This window comes from Podarcis melisellensis (genome assembly GCF_964234715.1).
Source record: "Podarcis melisellensis genome assembly, chromosome: 4".
NCBI lineage: Eukaryota > Metazoa > Chordata > Lepidosauria > Squamata > Lacertidae > Podarcis > Podarcis melisellensis.
In genome coordinates, this window is record NC_138531.1 from 30,384,831 (window position 1) to 30,404,360 (window position 19,530).

At 44.3% G+C, this 19,530-nt stretch overlaps 1 protein-coding gene and 1 long non-coding RNA gene across 6 annotated transcripts in view; one reads left to right on the top strand and one right to left on the bottom strand.

Annotated features, from left to right (window-relative positions):
* The window catches only part of LOC309367860, a 15,351-nt gene extending 9,323 nt beyond the window's left edge, over window positions 1–6,028 (top strand). Inside the window, exons 3-4 of one of the 2 annotated variants that reach the window (XR_014167385.1) lie at window positions 2,173–2,243; window positions 3,970–6,028. This is a non-coding gene — a long non-coding RNA (uncharacterized lncRNA). Of the gene's footprint in view, window positions 1–2,172; window positions 2,309–3,969 lie in introns of those variants that run through there. The other variant, XR_014167386.1, reaches the window with a different exon arrangement.
* Window positions 1–18,369, bottom strand: part of IL18R1 (interleukin 18 receptor 1) — a 20,104-nt gene extending 1,735 nt beyond the window's left edge. Inside the window, exons 1-12 of one of the 4 annotated variants that reach the window (XM_081907409.1) lie at window positions 17,943–18,369; window positions 17,607–17,689; window positions 17,383–17,480; window positions 16,511–16,599; window positions 13,910–14,138; window positions 10,113–10,290; window positions 9,173–9,323; window positions 7,605–7,670; window positions 6,036–6,180; window positions 3,762–3,898; window positions 2,100–2,261; window positions 1,626–1,784 (exon numbers count right to left, since the gene is read on the bottom strand). In XM_081907409.1, the coding sequence (XP_081763535.1) occupies window positions 1,626–1,784; window positions 2,100–2,261; window positions 3,762–3,898; window positions 6,036–6,180; window positions 7,605–7,670; window positions 9,173–9,323; window positions 10,113–10,290; window positions 13,910–14,138; window positions 16,511–16,568 (1,285 nt within the window). In that variant the 5' untranslated portion in view covers window positions 16,569–16,599; window positions 17,383–17,480; window positions 17,607–17,689; window positions 17,943–18,369. The remainder of the gene's footprint in view (window positions 1–1,625; window positions 1,785–2,099; window positions 2,262–3,761; window positions 3,899–6,035; window positions 6,181–7,604; window positions 7,671–9,172; window positions 9,324–10,112; window positions 10,291–13,909; window positions 14,139–16,510; window positions 16,600–17,382; window positions 17,481–17,606; window positions 17,690–17,942) is intronic. The other 3 variants (XM_081907410.1, XM_081907411.1, XM_081907412.1) reach the window with 3 other exon arrangements.
* Between the last annotated feature and the right edge of the window lie 1,161 nt (window positions 18,370–19,530).

The following is a 19,530-nucleotide window of genomic DNA, read 5'->3' on the forward strand; positions in this document are numbered from 1 at the left end:
TGAGGTCTCTGAGAAACTGTGAGGAAATGACTTCTACGAAGGCAGGAAGGCATGTGGGCATGTAAACGGCAGAACCTCATACCTGGTCTGCAATACTATCAGAAGCAACTCATTCTTCCTTTAAATCAACACCACTTGTTAACCAAATGATAACACCGTCACCCACTATGGTCACAGATTCTTGTTTGGCACAGAGCAATAAACCACCAGCACGGCTCTCCAGCAAAACAAACATCTGTGTCACCCTTAATGGTAACAAGGCCAAGGACTCGCCCCTTCTCTGGTAGGCTTCCCTCCCCCTTCCGTTACAGAAGGACAAGATATTACACACACACCCCGATAACAAACATTTCAGCTAGCAAGGTACTCTCCCACCTCCAAGAGGAGGCCACCCATTGGCCAGTATGAATTGAAGCAGCGGGCAGGAGCTTGAGCCGGCTGCCCAGGCGGCCAAGGCCAGCCACCCGGTAAAAGGGCTAAGCGTCCATTTTTCCTCAATCTGAAAAGCGCCTTAGAATAATGCAGCAGAAAGAAAAGGCATTTCTCTCCTCCAAAATCCTAATATATCTGTCAGATCTAATGTAGCAGGGGACTCCTGTCTGTCAAAATTGATAATACTGGGTGGTCCAGCTCAGTATATGGCGGTTTCATATGTCCAACGTTCTCTCTGGACCTCAAGGACGATGGGGGAAGTAATGTGAATCAAAGCCCAATAGCAGATAGTTGAAAACATACAAGCTGATAAGGCTATTTCTTCCAGCAAGAAATAGTTCAGGTCCAGACTTCTAAAATGATTGGTTCCCTTGGCAAAACATGAGTAAAGGGGACAATATTAAGTCATCCCACATGATATTGTTTTTATTTCTTTGTAGACGCAATCTGTTTATTTCCAAACAACTCGGCATGCACAAAGATGAGTTTGGCTGCTTAGTCATGCAGCCCATAAGGTAGAAAAAATATAAATTAACTTGACCTTGGTTTGAATTGTGAAAATACTGAAGTCAGTTGGATTCAAGTCAGAGTTCATTACAAATCTGAAAATTATGAGCAACTAGATTTGACTTATAAATAGATTAGCAGATTTCTTCTAACATAGCTCCTAACTGCTCAAGTACACCTTGCATGGCTAAATTTTGCTACAAAACATCCCTCATTTTGGTATGCATTTTAATTTTTCAAAAAAGAATCAGGGTTAACACCCATGAAAGGGGGTTATTGGTGCTGTCCTTTAAAGCCCTAAATGGCTTTGGCCCTGTATACCTCCACCGTCATCGTTCAGCCTGGACACTGAGATCCAGCTCCAAGGGCCTTCTGATGATTCCCTCATTGCAGTTTCCCTCAAGTTACAGCGAACCACTGGCACCCGCTCTGTGGAACACCCTCCCATTAGATGTCAAGGAAATAAACAATTATCTGACTTAGAAGACATCTGAAGGCAGCCCTGTATCGGGAAGTTTTTAATGTTTGTTGTTTGCTGTGTTTGATGTTTTAATTTGTTGGAAGCTGCCCAGAGTGGCTGGAGCAACCCATTCAGTTGGGCGGCATGTAAATATATTATCATTATTGACAATTTTTGCATATTGTCAAAAACTACTCAGTAAGACAGTTACAACACATCCACCTACCTCCTCCAGGAGAGATATCCCGTTCAAAGATACACAGTTTGTATCCAAAATGTTTTTCTAATATTGTGGGCAATATGTTCAGTGCAAATTTTCTCTCTTCATCACATATGGGTACACAGTCTTTCAGGTAAGACACAAATGCATCATATATTTTTCCATCTGTAAAAAAATAATTCACCTGTGAAGTATTTATGTGTTCTGTCTGTTTTTTAAAAAGACATTCCTTGTGCAATTACTGGAACTAATTGTGCACCTCCTGCATTTCTTGAAGGTAGCAACTTATCCTTCATTCCATGCAGCCTAATAAACTGAAAGGTCCTTCCCGTCGCCACCGGGGAATGCTGCAACAGAAAAGCTTAAAAAGCAAATACAACCCTGTCTACCTCCCCAACCAAGACCTACAAAATTCATTTTTGCTCAGGCAAAACAGCTCTCCACCCACCCCACCCTAAACCAAACCTTACTATGTTTTACCTCCAATTGTTTCATCCTTCCCGGTGACATCTCTGTACAATAAAACAAGGTCAACTTTGAATATCACAGACAGAACGACCACAAGAACAGAAACAAGGGAAAGCAAGACCACTGCGATAATTCCAGGGGTAAAGACCCGCAAGGGTAAGTCTCGATTCGTTTCTGGAAAACAAAAGGAGGCAACACACGATTGAGACAGAGCCCTCCAAATAAGTACTCTTCTCAAGAAAAACTGCAATAAGTCTATCTCAAGGGTAGCCAACATACCCCTCTCGCCACAGTGTTGCTTCACTACAGTTCCCATAATCCCCCTGGCTGAGGCTGATGGGAACTGGAGTTCAACAAAATCTGCAGGGAACCACATTGGGGGCCCCTGGTCTATAGTGATGCCAGAACACTCTGCTATTAAGTGTTTGCCCAGTATGTTTTTAGGCAGAAAAAGGGATGACACATGTTGTCGTGCCTCTTGCTTCTGCCCCAAGGTGTAAGAAGGATCCTATGATCTAAGCCCTGTTTAGGGAAGTTTTTTATGTTTGATCTTTTTTGTGTTTTTAATGTTCTGTTGGGAGCCGATCAGAGTGGCTGGGGAAACCCAGCCAGATAGGTGGGGTATAAATAGTATATTTTTATTTTTATTATTATTATTATTATTATTATTATTATTATTATTATTATCATTATTATTATTATCATTATTATTATTATTACTACTACTACTACTACTACAGTATGATGATGATGATTATCTATCCTCAATTCATGAGCTCATGCTTCATCTGCTCTAAAACTCTAACAAACTGAGCCCCATGAAATCCATTTGTTCTTGTTCATTTACACTCAACATCCAAGAGGCGACCAAAGTGCCCCCCCAAAAAAAACCCATGTTTGTTGAGATAATGTGATTGTGAGGAGGAGCGTTTGAAAGAGAGAACTGGTGGGTGCTTAACACTTTTCCCCCTCCCCACCAAATCTCCCTGACAAGCTGTCTCCACAGCAAGACTGCAGGAGTCAAAATATCCAGCTGGGGGGAAAGCATGTCTATTACAATCTCAAACCAAGATTGGCAAGAAAAAATAGCAGCCCTGTATGTCTTTGCCACTACAAATGTTGACCTGTGCTGAGACATCCGGCACAAGTCTTTTTCCTGGATCACACCAACACCAGGATGCTAGATCCAATTAGGGAACTATCACCAATTTTGTCAGCTAAGAGAGAAAGCCGCGGGCAGAAACATAAAATCATAGAATTGAATAGCTGGAAGGGACCACAAAGGTCATCCAGTCCAACCCACTGCAAGGCAGCGATTTTTGGCCCAGCATGGTGCTTGAACCCACGACCCTGATATTAAGGGTCTCATGCTCTACTGACTGAGCTACCCTTGCCGTTGCTATTTCCCACTTCCTTTCAAATAAGGTAAACTAATTCTAAAAGAAGGGAGCACTCAATTGAGACAGAAATACTAAGTACTGTAGTATTGCACAAATTGTTGTCCTATCAACAATTTGAGCCTCACCATCCAGAGGACTATTTCTTAGGCTTCCACACAAAAGCTCTGATTTTCCTTGCATAAGTGCTTTGCACTTCCGTTGTATCTGGTCCACAGATGGGCCCCAGTTAATATTCTTTGTGGGTGCCAGGCATTAGATTAAAACCATACAGTACCTTTCTGCAGTGTAACTATGCGCCTTCCAGTGTAACCAGCTGCCACAAAATTGCAGGTGTATGAAAAATTGATGTCCGCCTCTTTAACGCTCTTGATCCACAACTGCTTCAAAGAATAGTTTTTCCCTTCTTCTTGACTGTTAGAAGAAAAGAAAAGAATGCGAGACATCTTTCATCGGTCAGCTTGATTCTTGTAATCTAATTTCAGGATACAAATCTTCAACGGCAGATCACTGAAGAAAGTCTTAGAATCATAGAATCGTAGTCCAACCCCCTGGAATGCAGGAATCTCAGATCAAGAATCCATAACAGAAGAAGTGCCCTTTGTGACTGAAGAACACAAGGAATGCAGTGTGCTACAGTAATTATATGAGAAATAAGCCACCCTCTCCAACTAAATAAATCTTCTCATTGCAGCTTCATTGGGTACTTCCAAACTAGAGGCTGTGCCCAATATTAGTAATGATCAGAGTAGACAGGTTGAAACAAATGGACCTGATTAACTTGGGTCCATTAATTTCAAAGGGCCCACTCTCAATATGATTAATATTGGCTACAACCCTAGATATTTAGTGTGGCATTTCCATGTTTCCTTCAGTCACTGTTTATGGGGGAAATTCTGTCATTAACAGGGATGATCCTATCATAGTTCACACAATCTTTGCAAGGCACTGCTTTATAAACCCGTTTTATGATCTTTTATTTAGCCTGAGCATGTATTTATGGACTTTAAAAAAATAACAACCTACATACCACCTGTTTTGGACTGCTTACAAACGATACATTTAAAGCGAGAATCCTGAGAATTGTTAATGGTACTGGGAATTGCAGCTCTGTAAGGGAGTAAAGTACAGTTTCCAGGATTCTTTGCAGGGTGAATATTTGATTTATATGTGCTTTAAATGTACGGCGTGTATAGCGTCGTATTGCCATTTCCAGGCAAAATGGAAATACAGAATATTACATACAAAGTCCAAAGTAAAACAAAAACACTTAAAACCCACAATGGTTAACATCACAAGCTGGAAAATGCCAAGCTGAAGTGAGAGAGGTCTAGTGAAGTAACACCATGCAGGGATAGCCAATACGGCATCCTCAAGTTGTGGTTTGACTACAACTCCCATCATTCCTTATCATTGGCCATGCTGGCCCAGGACTGATGGAGTTGTAGTCCAATAACATCGGACGGGAAACATGAGATACCGCTGCCACAATGCTATAATATTGATTTTTTAAAAATCCTTTTCAGTATTGTTGCTGTTCATTTTTTTTAATCTTTTTGTAAACCACTTTGAGGTTTTTTTATTTGTTTTCATAATCAAGCAGTGTACAAATTTATTGAAAGAAGAATAAGAAGAAAAAGGAAAAAGAAGAAGTGTACTTTATCCAATCCAAAGACAGAGGGGAATCTATAACATGCCAAACCAGTTCACAGATAATGCAGACAATATGAACGTTAAAGAAAGGTGGAAGAGACAGTGAGAGGAATGCAATAAACATAAATAGGCAGATAGTTGCAGAGAAGAGCGCAAAATTGAAAGCGATAATTTTGTTGTGTTATGCACCTTCCCAATCCTCTAGACACTTGGTTGAATCCAGGCTCAGGCTAAAGGTAAAGGTAAAGGGACCCCTGACCATTAGGTCCAGTCATGACCGACTCTGGGGTTGCGGCGCTCATCTCGCTTTATTGGTCGAGGGAGCTGGCGTACAGCTTCTGGGTCATGTGGCCAGCATGATTAAGCCGCTTCTGGCGAACCAGAGCAGCGCATGGAAACGCTGTTTACCTTCCTGCCAGAGCAGTACCTATTTATCTACTTGCACTTTGACGTGCTTTTGAACTGCTAGGTTGGCAGGAGCAGGGATGGAGCAACGGGAGCTCACCGCGTCGTGGGAATTCGAACTGCCGACCTTCTGATCGGCAAGTCCTAGGCTCTGTGGTTTAACCCACAGCGCCACCTGCATCCCATAGGCTCAGGCTAGCTACACACTAACCCATTTGTAGCACAAAAAATGTAGTTTTTCGTCAATCTGGAACAATCCATGTAAACGTCCTGCTTTCGATCTAAACTGATTCTAGATCCTGCCATGGACACAGCTGGCTATAAAACACCAGTTTGTGTCTGTCATACAAAGAAGCCCTATGGTTATGTTTTATTTTAGCTGGTTAGGTAAGAATGCAAGGCAGAGAGCACAGGAAATCACAACATGCCAAAATGCCAAGGATTGCACTATATAAACATTGATACACAGTATTTTTCTACCAACATTACTTACTAATGGTATTCCATTTCACATGGCAAGTCGTTGTCCTCACAGCGACCTATCATGTCATCTTGGTGTGACCAATAAAGCAGAAAGTCTCCAACTACATTGTTAGAGTAACCTAAAAAAGCTGTGCAGTTGAGGATTTCCTTTTTACCTAAGCAGAACATGTTTCAAAATTAATAATTTAGGGGGCCTTTAATAAATACACCCAATTGTTATTAAAGCGGAAATGATTGCCTAATTTGTTTTTATTTGTTTGCGAAATTTCTGGCCCACCTTCCACTATGTAGGCCCAGGGCAGGAATACAAACATTCCTAAAACTATACAACTAAAACCCCACAGGGTGGTATCTAGCTAAGTCATACTCAGAGCAGCGTTTCCTCGATGACTGTGGTTTAAGTTCAACCACATTGTGCTCACAGCAGACCCATTGAAATTAGTGGACTTAAGTTTGTCATGTCCACTGAATTCAATGGGTCTATTCTGAATATAACTAACAACCCACACCTTAAAAGTAAAGAGTCCTCCGGCTGCATCAAAACAGACAATTAACAATACCAGCCGAATGGCTCCATTAAAATCCTCACCCTTTCCCAAAGGCGTGGGAGCAGTTGCTTTGCTTCCAACTCCCATTATTTTGTAGTCCTATATTAAGGTTTTAAGGGTGTTTGCTAAAGTTTTTTTCAAGATTTCAGAAGGATACTGCCTCATGAGGAAACTGGTGTGGGTTGCCATCTACCACAGAGATGGAAGTGATATGCATTGTTCGGTTAAATATGCAGTTAAAAGTCTCCCATAAGCTTCTTGTGCAGATAACAGCTATGAAAACTTGCACTCTACGGGGCCAACCAAAGTGATGAATGAATTGTAAATAAATAATAATGGTTTGTTTATGTTGTGGCAGTTTTGTGTTTCAAATCAACATAAGTAAAGGTAAAGGTACCCCTGCCCGTACGGGCCAGTCTTGACAGACTCTGGGGTTGTGCGCCCATCTCACTTAAGAGGCCAGGGGCCAGCGCTGTCCGGAGACACTTCCGGGTCACGTGGCCAGCGTGACATCGCTGCTCTGGCGAGCCAGAGCCGCACACAGAACGCCGTTTACCTTCCCGCTGGTAAGCGGTCCCTATTTATCTACTTGCACCTGGAGGTGCTTTGGAACTGCTAGGTTGGCAGGCGCTGGGACCGAGCAACGGGAGCGCACCCCGCCGCAGGGATTCGAACCGCCGACCTTTCGATCGGCAAGTCCTAGGCGCTGAGGCTTTAACCCACAGCGCCACCTGCGTCCCTCAAATCAACATAAGTCACTTTAAATTTATTTTGTAAAAAAATTCTACCTGTAATACATGCATGCATGCATAATATGCAATAGGCAGTCCACAAGGTTCGTGAAATACATCTACTCTGTCGCCACAGTGTATCTCAGGATGTAATGTCTTAACCATCTACACATTTTGGGACAAATGTGGCAATGCCTGCTGTGTTCACTTGCACGCCACACAACCGGCCCACACAACCACACACACTTACACAACTAGCCTTAGAAAACATTCTCTCATTTTAGAGAAAGGAAGAGGTACCTATTTCCGTTAGGATGGTATAACTTTCGGATCCAATTAGCCCAGGCTTTGTGATTTCCTCAAGACCTTGGGGAGGCAAAACAGCACGTTACTTAAGCCACCCTTTCCCCTAACAGTTCAGTCTAATGTTGACATAATTGAAATTGGGTGAAATAATGTTGTTGCTATAATTGTTGTTATATGATTTGAAAGTAATATTATCATCATCATCATCATCATCATCATCATTATTCACATAAATCCAGCATTGACAAAAAGTGCCTGATAGGAACCTGTCAGCTTACAGAGTGTTGATGCAACAAAGCAAATCTCCTGTGTTGCAGAACAGACAAAACTAGACCAACCAGAAGCAAAACGCGGCTAATAAAGAATGAGCAATAATCAATAATAATGTAGTGTTTCACAATAACAAATAGTACATACGTGATGTTTCAAAGTACAGTAGTACCTCGGGTTTCAAACACTTTGGGTTACAGACTCCGCTAACCTTGGGTATAGTACCTTGGGTTAAGAACTTTACCTCAGGATGAGAACAGAAATCGCGCACCGGTGGCAGCGAGAGGCCCCATTAGCTAAAGTGGTGCTTCAGGTTAAGAACAGATTCAGGTTAAGAACGGACCTCTGGAACGAATTAAGTTCTCAACCCGAGCTACCACTGTATGTTAAATCAAAACAGTAAGCATAACCAGTCAATATAACAGAACATCGTGATTAAGGTCAGATGCCTTTAAACAGTCAATCAATGTCCTGTAAAAAAGCGTTGACAGGTGCTCCAGCAGAAAACAGAAGAACAGTTTTTCCGGATATATGCACTGTTTTGAAGATGAATCTTCATCAGCGATTAAAATGTCTACCTACAGGTACATCAAATAACAAAGGATCAGCAGACACTGGTACGTGTAAAGTCTGCTGCTCCTTTGTTATTTGATGTACCTGTTGTTGTTTTTTAGTCGTGCCCGACTCTTCGTGACCCCATGGACCAGAGCATGCCAGGCACTTCTGTCTTCCACTATTTTTTTATGTACCTATGTGGCCTTAATTGCTATGCACTTGTTTAAGGGCACCTGACCTTAATCGTGATGTTCTGTTATAGTGAGTGGTTACGCTTACTATTTTGATTTAATGTACTTTGAAACATCACGTACGTACTATTTGCTATTGTGAAACACTACATTATGATTGACTATTGCTCATTCTTTATTAGCCATGTGTTGCTACAGAGTGTTGATGGCAGCTGAGCCTACAGAGAGGAGGCAGAGGGTCTCCAGAAACCAAAAGTTAGGGGCAGACTGTAGGCCTCTGCCATGTATTATCCACACAAAATGGCCTCCACTATAGCCACAAGCCCCATCTCCCTTGCTGTTTTTACACATGGGAGACCCTAAAAATCAAATACTGAGTAAACAGCAGCATTGCTAAGCACTTAAAAGATTCAGAGCACAGCCACGTGCCACAAATGGGCATAAAATTGACACCTGCTAATATGTAGAGGAGCTCCTGGGTAAGTTGAGATTTAATGGGTTTAATGCAAAGCAAACTACCGTCTTTTTTTTCGCTCCACCTCTCACCTTCTTCCACTGTTAGTCCTATTGTTTTGGTAGCATTGTATCTCTTTCCTGCATGAACAAATGTCTTCACGCATGTGAAGTTTCCAGAATCTCCCACTGTTAGCTCATCGATAGACCACTCCTCCTTTGTTTGAGGGAGCTTCCTGCAGTCCTGTTTAAAGTGGAGATGTTCCAAAAGGTGTCTTAGAAGCAGCATAAAACTTCAAAATACAGTACATGAACAAGTACGCAAACAATGTGGTGAGCCATTCCCTCCCCTTCCATTCTGCCTTCATTATCTTGCTCTAAAGAAACCATGGGTAGGCAGCCTAAGGCCCGGGGGCCAAATCTGGCCAAATCACCTTCTCTATCCAGCCCGCAGATGGTCCAGGAATGAGCATGTTTTTACATGAGTAGAATGTCTCCTTTTATTTAAAATGCATCTCTGGGTTATTTGTGGGGCATAGGAATTTGTTCATCCCCCAAAAAAATATACTCCGGCCCCCCACAAGGTCTGAGGGACAGTGGACTGGCCCCCTGCAGAAAAAGTTTGCTGACCCCTGAGTCTAAACTGCTTGTCATGATAAATATTTCGTCACAACCTTGTAGTTAGTTGTGTGCAGTGCTTTTTTCTGGAAAAGGAAGGGGAAACTCACCACAAAGTTAGTTAGTTAGTTAGTTAGTTAGTTAGTTAGTTAGTTAGTTAGTTAGTTTCAGATCCAGTTACAGTGCCACCCCTACCCCCACCCCACCCCAATTCCCAGGCAGTGACTAAATGTAAGATGTGATTAATAAACTGGATAAGAAATGGCCACAACTTTATTGATTACAGATATAGGTGGATTTTGGAGCGCATATCTGTTCCAGCCCTCCAGCCCCGCCCCGACAAAAATTAATTATTATTTAATTTTTTAAAAGGTAAAGGAACTCAATTTCCAGAGAAAGCTGTGTTAATAAATACCTTGTACCATGTTATCTTGGCAACATTTGCCTTGTGGTATGTATCATTGCATTTCAGTTGATAGGTTCTTCCAAGAATTCCATGTATAGCAGATGACACGTGGTTGGCATTGAAGCAACTTGTTCTACTTCTTTGGAGGACAATCAAAGACCATTTCTTTGGATTGTGTTTTCCATTGCTGAGAGGAAGGAAGAAGCATGTGTGTGTGTTAAGGTGGCTTTCTATATTTTCTTACATTTATATCCTGCTTTCCTTCCATGAGTGAACCCATCAAGGCCAGCCCAAGGCGTATTTTGACACCTGAGGCAAACCACAAAATGGCGGCCCTCCCCGGCTAGTGGAAAAGGGGTGAGTGAAGATCTACACCAGGAACAAGGGTGTGAGGAGACCAACAGCGCCTCCTATTTGCCAAGAACCTGCTGTAGAGGTGGCAGTTGGGGAGGTCACCAAGGAGGCGACAGATCCGGGCTCCACGGAGCACGCCACAGGCAGCGCAAGTGAGAAATGTATTCCTTGAAGGCTGGGTCAGCTGCCCCTGCAGATCCTGCTCCCTAGGTCATCCATCATGCCTCATGGGGTGGGTGAGCCAGCCCTAGAACCCATGACACATTAAAAGCCATTTTTGCAGGGCAGTTAAATCAGGCATTTAGGCCATTGAAAGTAGGAAACCAAAAGCAATGAACCAAAACAAACAAATTAATTCATAAATTAGGTGTTGGGGTGGGTGGGAAATTTGTTATTTTATAATAAGAAGAATAATAGTAGTATTAGTAGTAGTAATAATTTTGAGTTATTAGGTTGTTAACAGTCCTGCAATTTCAGATGAAGGGTGGTATAAAAATGCAATGATTGTGATAGCTCATCATTATCACAATACAGTGGTACCTCGGAAGTCAAACGGTATCCGTTGCAGAAATCCGTTCAAAATGTTCTGAAACCAAGGCACAACTTCCAATTGGCTTCCGGAAGCTCCTGCAGCCAATCGGAAGCCGTGTAAACCACGTTGGACATTCAGGTTCCAAAGAACGTTTGCAAACTGGAACACTCACTGGAACACTCAAGGCACAGAATCACATACTCGAGTGAGGTCTCTGTGACCTAATTTGCGACAGCCACAAGAGCCAAGGTGTCAGTAAAGGGGGCAGGAAGAAAACAACAAGCAGCAGCCCAACCCAAGATCTTTGGTTAACAGTTACCTAACGTGACTTTCGCTCCTGGGTCATTTTTAGATTTAAAAAAGTCATCTGAAAACTGAATTGATAGATGCCACAGAGAAAATAAAGCATTTTCTATAAGGCAAGGGTAGCCAAAAATGCCTCCCGTTTGAGCCCTTCAGTTGCTCAAAACAACCCAGGTCTCTGGCTCCTTAAACTCAGACCTAGGACTCAGCTATACAGCTGCAAACAAAATGTGTTTTAAGTATGTTTTAAGTGCAATATGCAATGTGACACCAGATGGCGATGGTGAGCCTTATGGAAAATTCAGTGTATTTTTAAGAATGCTTTATTACAAAAAGCATTTTCAGAGCAGTTTTTTAAGTGTGTAGAGATTCCACCTTAGTCTTCCTGCAACTCACCTGGACTCCCTTCATTATTGACCCTGCATTTGGATTATGTTTGGACCTGGACTGATTCCCTAGACTGATTCAACCTCAGTATGTTCTGGTCACTGCTGCACCATCATCCCAGCTCTCATTGGCCAAGAATTTTGGGAAGGAAAAATATGCCTCTCTGGACTGGCACCCAAGCCCTTGAGAGCAACCCTAGACAATAGCATCTATTTGCTTTCAAGTCCTATCATTCACACAGGAGAGTGTTCTGTGTTGTTGCTAGGCAGCAACATCATCAGTGTGTGTATGTGGTACAAAATCAATATTGTTTGCTCTGCACATTCAGGACCAACGGGAGATAGCTGGACTTTCCACAGTATGGATCTGGGTGAGGGAGCATCAGTCACAAAAACTCAGAGCAATAAAGAATTAAGATCCAAAATTCATGCCACAATAAACTTGATGGGTTGCCATGCCATGTAAATTTGGGTTTGTGGGTTGCCATCGCAAAAAGGTTGGGAACTAACAGGAGACGATTTTGGCATTAAGCGGTATATAAATGAATAAATAAAATACAGTGGTACCTCGGGTTAAGTACTTAATTCGTTCCGGAGGTCCGTTCTTAACCTGAAACTGTTCTTAACCTGAAGCACCACTTTAGCTAATGGGGCCTCCTGCTGCTGCCACGCCGCCGGAGCACAATTTCTGTTCTCATCCTGAAGCAAAGTTCTTAACCTGAAGCACTATTTCTGGGTTAGCGGAGTCTGTAACCTGAAGCGTATGTAACCCGAGGTACCACTGTAACTAGTTGCAGAATGGCATCCAAATGGACGCTTCTTGCATTGAGAGTAGCACTAAACCAGAAATCCCCATCTAGCTTTGTTTGGAAGCAGCCATGGGCCTCTTTGGCCCCAGCTGGAGCTAACTGTGCTGCATTAGTTCTGGTACTGGATCCAACCATTCCAGGCACTTCTTACCGCTAAAGTCCTTGTGTGGTTTGTGAGTGCCAGAAGCCAGCTCTTCTATTGGAAACCATGCAGCTGCTGTCACACGTGGATTGCCAAAGAGGTGCTACATAAGCAATCTGCAACGCTCTCAGTCCTGTATTTTGCAGCACATGTCTCTGCCATGCTCACCTTAAGGGTCAAACGGGGTCATCCCCTTGATAATCCAGGAAACATATTGCTTCAAGGAGTTGCCCAATCCAGAATGCATAACAGGAAAAGGCCCGCTTTCGAAAGAGGGGGAGCTGCTAGTGCTTTACTAACTGAGAAGGAAGTGAAGGAACTCACTGTGAGGGCTCTCCTAACATTGTTGCCTTTCACTGATGTTGACAGTGTAGCAAGTCTCACTCCTGCTTTGAAACCACACCAAGATACAGCTAGTACTGTAGCAATGTTGCTGAACTGTCAGCACCAGTTTTAAAAAAACCTGTTCCATTCCGGCTAAAGGGTGGGAAGGCAGTGTGCTTGTGCAACAGCCGGGGACCCCTAAAGCCTTGCCCTGTTGCAGGGCTGGGAAGGGCAAGGGGATAAAAGCATTGATGCCTGCCTTTCTACATAACCAGCCTTTTATTAGGAACTGGGTGGGGAGGGTGGGAGAGGGAATAGTAGAATCGTAGAGATGGAAGGGGACCACAAGGGTCATTGCAAGATTTGGAGGGGGGAGGTGCCGGTACAGAGTACCACCAAAAAAAAAAAGCACTGAGAAGGTTCAAACTCTGGTGTTTCCAGGTACAGCAGGGAGAAAACCCAGCTAGAGGAAAGGCAGCTTCCTATGCAAATATGGACTGCTGTCTTTGTGGGACGCGGGTGGCGCTGTGGGTTAAACCACAGAGCCTAGGACTTGCCGATCAGAAAGTCAGCAGTTCGAATCCCTGCAACGGGGTGAGCTCCCATTGCTCAGTCCCTGCTCCTGCCAACCTAGCAGTTTGAAAGCATGTCAAAGTGCAAGTAGATAAATAGGTACCGCTCCAGCGGGAAGGTAAACGGCGTTTCCATGCACTGCTCTGGTTCGCCAGAAGTGGCTTAGTCATGCTGGCCACATGACCCGGAAGCTGTACGCCGGCTCCCTTGGCCAATAAAGCGAGATGAGCGCTGCAACCCCAGAGTCGGCCACGACTGGACCTAATGGTCAGGGGTCCCTTTACCTTTTTACATCTTCTTTACGTGAAAGGAAGACCTGGCAAAACAGGCCAAGGCCTCCAAACATCTCTGTATATACTCCTCTTGGTACATATTCCACCCACCTGGAATTACACATATAGTTTCCAGTGTCATTCAGCACAGCTGGCCAAAATTCCAAGTAAGTCCCGCTCAACTCAGTTCTGTTGTCTCCTTGAATCAATGTCCAATCTCCTCCTCTTTCCTTATACCAGTGCACAGCGTAGCCTCTATCTTGTTCCACCCCGGGACAGCAAATTGAAAAATATTCTCCTTCCGGAATGTTAATGGTCGAGCGTATAGGGCAAAGCTGACCTTCAAAGTGTACACAAAGAAACAAATAAATGTGGCCTTTCTTAGAAAACAGGGGGGCAGAAGAGCACATCTCATTCTTGGAGCTATGCTAACACTAGCCCTGATGTGACCTAGCTTCATGAAACACAGACTGTCGTTCCACCTCTTTGGCCTGACTATTGAGACAGGAAACGGAGTATGCTGGCACTATTCAAACAAAACAAGAAGGCAATGGCAATGCAGCTCTGTCCATGCCCCTGTTTTTGTTTGTAGAGGATCCACAATATCTTGCATGTTTGTGCAATGCAGCATGAAGCTTCTAAGGAAGGGAGGGAAATGCACTAGTGTGCGGAAGATATGGTTAGCAGGGAGGGGTGAAGCTGTGTAGGTGCTTGACCAGTATTTGGAGGTTGTAATGGGTTAGATGAGGACCAATAAACAGGAGAGAGGTGCTGTGAATCAGTGGCACCCACATCCAGGAGGTAGAAGGTGACCTGTTCTAGATGCACTTGCACTTCCCCTGAAAGAATAGCTTCATAGTCTGCAGGTAGGGACACAAGTGGCACTGTGGTCTAAACCACTGAGCCTCTTGGGCTTGCCAATCAGAAGGTCGGCGGTTCAAATCCCCACAACGGGGTGAGCGCCTGTTGCTCTGTCCCATCTCCTGCCAACCTAGCAGTTCGAAAGCATGCCAGTGCAAGTAGATAAATAGGTACTGCTGCGGTGGGAAGGTAAATGGCGTTTCCATGCGCTCTAGCTTACGTCACGGTGTTCCGTTGTGCCAGAAGTGGTTTAGTCATGCTACCCACACGACCCGGAAAGCTGTCTGTGGACAAACACCGGCTCCCTCGGCCTGAAAGTGAGATGGGTGCCATAACCCCAGAGTCGCCTTTGACTGGGCTACCTTTTACCTAAATTCCACTTTGTCCCTGGAAGTCTATGCAGTCTCTCTTGCCAGATAAGGCTGGTTCATCACTTACAAAGGACCACTAGGGACCGATCCACTGCTCCCTGGGCTTCCTTCCTGCATGAAGGATCAGGCCCTGGACAGCTGGGCCTGCTGATAAATAGTAGCTGGGAGATGAGCCAGATAAGGAACAGCTCTTGAGTGAGGCCTTAGAGTGTTTTCTAACTTAGGAGCATGGGAAGATAGTTGTGGCTATTTATATGCAAGAAGAGAGGGACAGCAGGCATGGACAGCAGATCTACTGATGTACACAAATTACAGGGGTAGCCTGGTTACTGTCATCCACACTCAAATAACCTCCGGTTTAGCTACTGCAATGCAATGCACTCTACGAGGGGCTGCCCTTGAAGAGGGTTCAGAATTTGCAGCTAGCGCAAAATGTAGCCACCAGAGTCACGTTGGGTCTGATGTTTCAAGACTTCATGGCACCAATCCTCAAAGATCCGTGCTAGCTGCCAGTTAACTACCAAACCCAGTTCAAGGTTTTGGCCCTGACATGTACGCTAACTCCCTAAACTGCTAATACTACTGCTAATAAACTCCCAAATACCAGAGGGACCCACTTCTCCATATATCAACCTGTCCATGGCTTGAGACCTGCTTGGGAGGGCCAGCTGGCAGGCCTAGTCCCAGGAGGTCTCTAACACACCAGAGGGACTTCTTGGTAACAACCTCACAGTTGTGGAATCCACTGCCCCAAGAGGGTTGGTGCCAAAACTCTTTAGGCATCTTCTCATCGGTAGCTCCCAAAGTTGGGTCTCCAGCTGGTTTGGGACTACAACTCCCATCGTCCCTAGCTAGCAAGACCAGTGGTCAGGGATGTTGGGAATTGTAGTCTGAAAACAGCTGGAGACCCAACTTTGGGAAACACTGTTCTAATCATTGCCTTTTTCATAGGGCATCTTTATGTAGAAGTAGATAGCTTACGGAAATTGGTTTTACTTTACTGCATCATTTATTTATTTATTGGTTTATATATTGTTGAATGCTGTCCAGAAGGGTGGGATACAAGGTTTTTTTAAAATAAAGTTCAAACTACGCAGGGTGGTTGGAGGGTCGATCACACACAACTCAGTATCAAAGGTTAGTCATACCCAAAGAAACCCATTGACTTCAAGTTATTTAAATCCACTTATTTCAAGGATTCTGCTCTAAGTATCACACCCCACGCTGTAATTCCTGAGAAATAAAAATATGTGCTTTCAGTGAAAATGACATTTACTAATAATAGAACCAACACACTGAAGGACAGTGAGATTACTGAGTAACCACTTTGCATTTACAGTTGTTTTTTAATTAACGTCTGAAAATGTTTCTGGGGAACTTTATATGAAGATCCAGAAACAGTGACTTATCTTCTATACTTGATTGTGTGTGTGGCTTGCTAAACCTTGTTTAAAGAGAGGAAAAATTGAGTTATACTTACCTAGGCTGGGACAGCTAAGAATCATCAGCAGGAGAACAGACAGATTTCCAACATACATTTCAAAATTAATTTGAGTTGCACCTTCTTTTCTGGAAAAAAAGAAAAGTAAAAGCTAGAGGCTTTGATTTTAAAAAGCAGAGTCTGGATTTGCAGGCCGTCTGATTCGTCAGTAGAGGTTTTTGTCTAAGGATATGAGTAATATGAGAAACAACTATAACTGGAGGGTTTTTTAAAAATGGGGAAGTTATTACTACATAAAAAAAGGAAATTTTTGCATATTTGGGTATTTGGGTATGACTCATTTCGTATTGCTCATGGCTTAATGATTTTGCTGAATACTGTGAATTACTATCACATTCTAGATATGCCTTCTAGACTTTAGAGATTAAGCCCACTGACCTGGAAAGCAGCTGGGTCCTAAAGCTGCAATACTAAGCATCAAGTGTATCTACGCTGAGGGTTTTTAACAATGCCCGCTCATTATTCTCCCGCTTTAAGCTAAATAATTTTCCATGCCGCAAAAATTACATCCTCCCATCTTCTGTCTTATCAATGTCCACACACAGGCAGTGCGGTGCAGTGGTTAGAGTGTTGGACTAGGGACCTGGGAGACCAGGGTTCAAAACCCCACTCAGCTGCGAAGCTCAATGGGTAACTTTGGGCCAGTCACTGTCTCTGAGCCTAATCTACCTCACATGATTGATTTGAGGATGAAATGGGGAGGTGGGGAATTACACTCCGAGCTCCTTGATGGAAAGTGGGGTGGGGGGGATAAAAGAAGGAACCATGCAGAATTAGATATAATTTGCAAAGATGTGCCTGGATCCCAGGACACGACAGCAACAGTCTAGAAGTACCGTTAGCCCCTCTACCTGCTAACTTGGGCTGCTTTCAGACGGTCTCGCTGTTTTGTGAGCGAGCGTGGAGGAGAGAGCAGCAAAATCAGGCTTCTCAATTGAAGAGGATTTGCCTGAAAAAAGAGAAATCTCAACACACTGCCCTCTATCCCAGTTGACACAACGTCATATCATTTCCCCCCCCAAAAAAATCGAGAGAAAATAAACACTCAGTAAATATCAGGAGCCTTGGAACCTACCTTGAAACTTTGTGCAACAGCAAAATCAGGAGAAATGGTCAAATTAGCAAGTTGTCTTGAAGCAACAGCAATGCAAATCTTTCCTGTTTAAGCAGAAGAAAAGTCCTACTGAGCGCAATGGGTAAGCATGTTTAGGATTGGGGCCGCAGATTTCAATGGGTCTTAATTCCCACCTTCCCCCCCCCCCAAAAAAAAAACACCACCCAGAACTGTACAGGATTGCACAGCATTTTGATTGCAAAGCGCGCAACACGTCAGCTACTACCACTTGCGCGACCATCTAACCGAGATTGCAAGAGGGGGGAATCGTCCCTGCGAGAACTACGTGCGCCTTACCTTGTGAGAAGCAAGCGGGCTGGAGAAAGGAGAGTGAACGAGGGAGACGCGGCCAGCTCCTTCCTACCGAAAACTTAGCGCGTCGCTTGGAAAGGCAGACATAGCAACAAAAAACAAAACCCCAGCAGCAAAGGGAGAAACGGTTGATTCTCCTCCAAACCGTTGATTTGCGTATCTAGGCGATGCAAGCCGGCAGGGGGCTCCGTGACCAAGGCGGAAGAAGGAAAAGAAAGGATCGGGTCCTAAATCTTTGGGGGGGGGGGATTGGTTCTTCTTTTTTTAAAAAAAAAAAAGAGGCGGCAGTGTTGAGGTTTAGGCTTGCTTGGAAGTCCCGCCCTGTGACCCAGATGCGCGCAGCAACCGCAGCTGGTTACACGCTAAGGAAAGTATTCGGGTTGCCCTGCGAAGCGAGGAAATTCCCAGGACGACAGGTTCAACTGCTGCTGCTGCAATGCAAAGAGAAGCGCGCGGCACCTTGGTCTCCTATGCTGGGACGGGGGGGGGGGGGGAGCCAATGCATTGCCTTCAGTTTCTAGTTAATGCAGGTGTTGCTTTAAACCACACGACGGCGCTGTTTTCTTGCAAGCTAGCCAGCAGTTGCTTGTAAGTCTCTTTGAAGAAGTTAACTCCCCCGCCAACTTTAATAAAATAAAATAAAATATTTGGGGGGGATAGTAAACCCTGCCTCACATAATCAATCACATGATGCGGCACACACAAACTATTTGAACAGCAATATCCTTCAATTTGGCGGGTGACCCCTTCAAATATTTTATTAAAGGTAAAGGTAAAGAAAGGGACCTCTGACTCTTGGGTTGTGGCGCTCATCTCGCTTTACTGGCCGAGTGAGCCGGCGTACAGCTTCCTGGTCATGTGGCCAGAATGACTAAGCCGCTTCTGGCAAACCAGAGCAGCGCACGAAAACGCTGTTTACCTTCCCACTGGAGCGGTACCTATTTATCTACTTGCACTTTGACGTGCTTTCGAACTGCTAGGTTGGCAGGAGCAGGGACTGAGCAATGGGAGCTCACCCTGTCGCGGGGATTCGAACCGCCAACCTTCTGATTGGCAAGTCCTAGGCTCTGTGGTTTATCCCACAGCGCCACCCGTGGGGGAAGGCAAGCGGACCTCAGCCCCTAGGAGTTGGCTCCTATGCCCCCCTCCAGTCGGATTTAGGAGAGCAAGGCTAGTTCGATCTCACAGAGTGTCACAGGGGAGTCACAACTATTATTTAGAATGGAGCATGCATGCCCGCATTGGTGCCCTAACTGTTCCCCTACCGAAAATGTCACCGCACGGCACTGACCTCTGCCCCCACAACGCTGTCTAAGGGGGCTGGTGGGAGTTGGAGCCCAACAACTTCTAGAAAGCTCCAGGTTGAGAAAGCCAGGGTTAGAGACGAACATTTTGAAAGATCCAGGACAATGTGCAATAATTTGAAAAAGAGGGGACGGAAAATTCCTTCAGAAGTAGAACCATCCCTAATCTCTCTCACCAACAAAGAAATGCAAAAAGCAAATAGTAAAGAGAACCCACACAGGTGACGCTGACACAAAACCCCACACATACACTCAGTAGGAGAATAGAA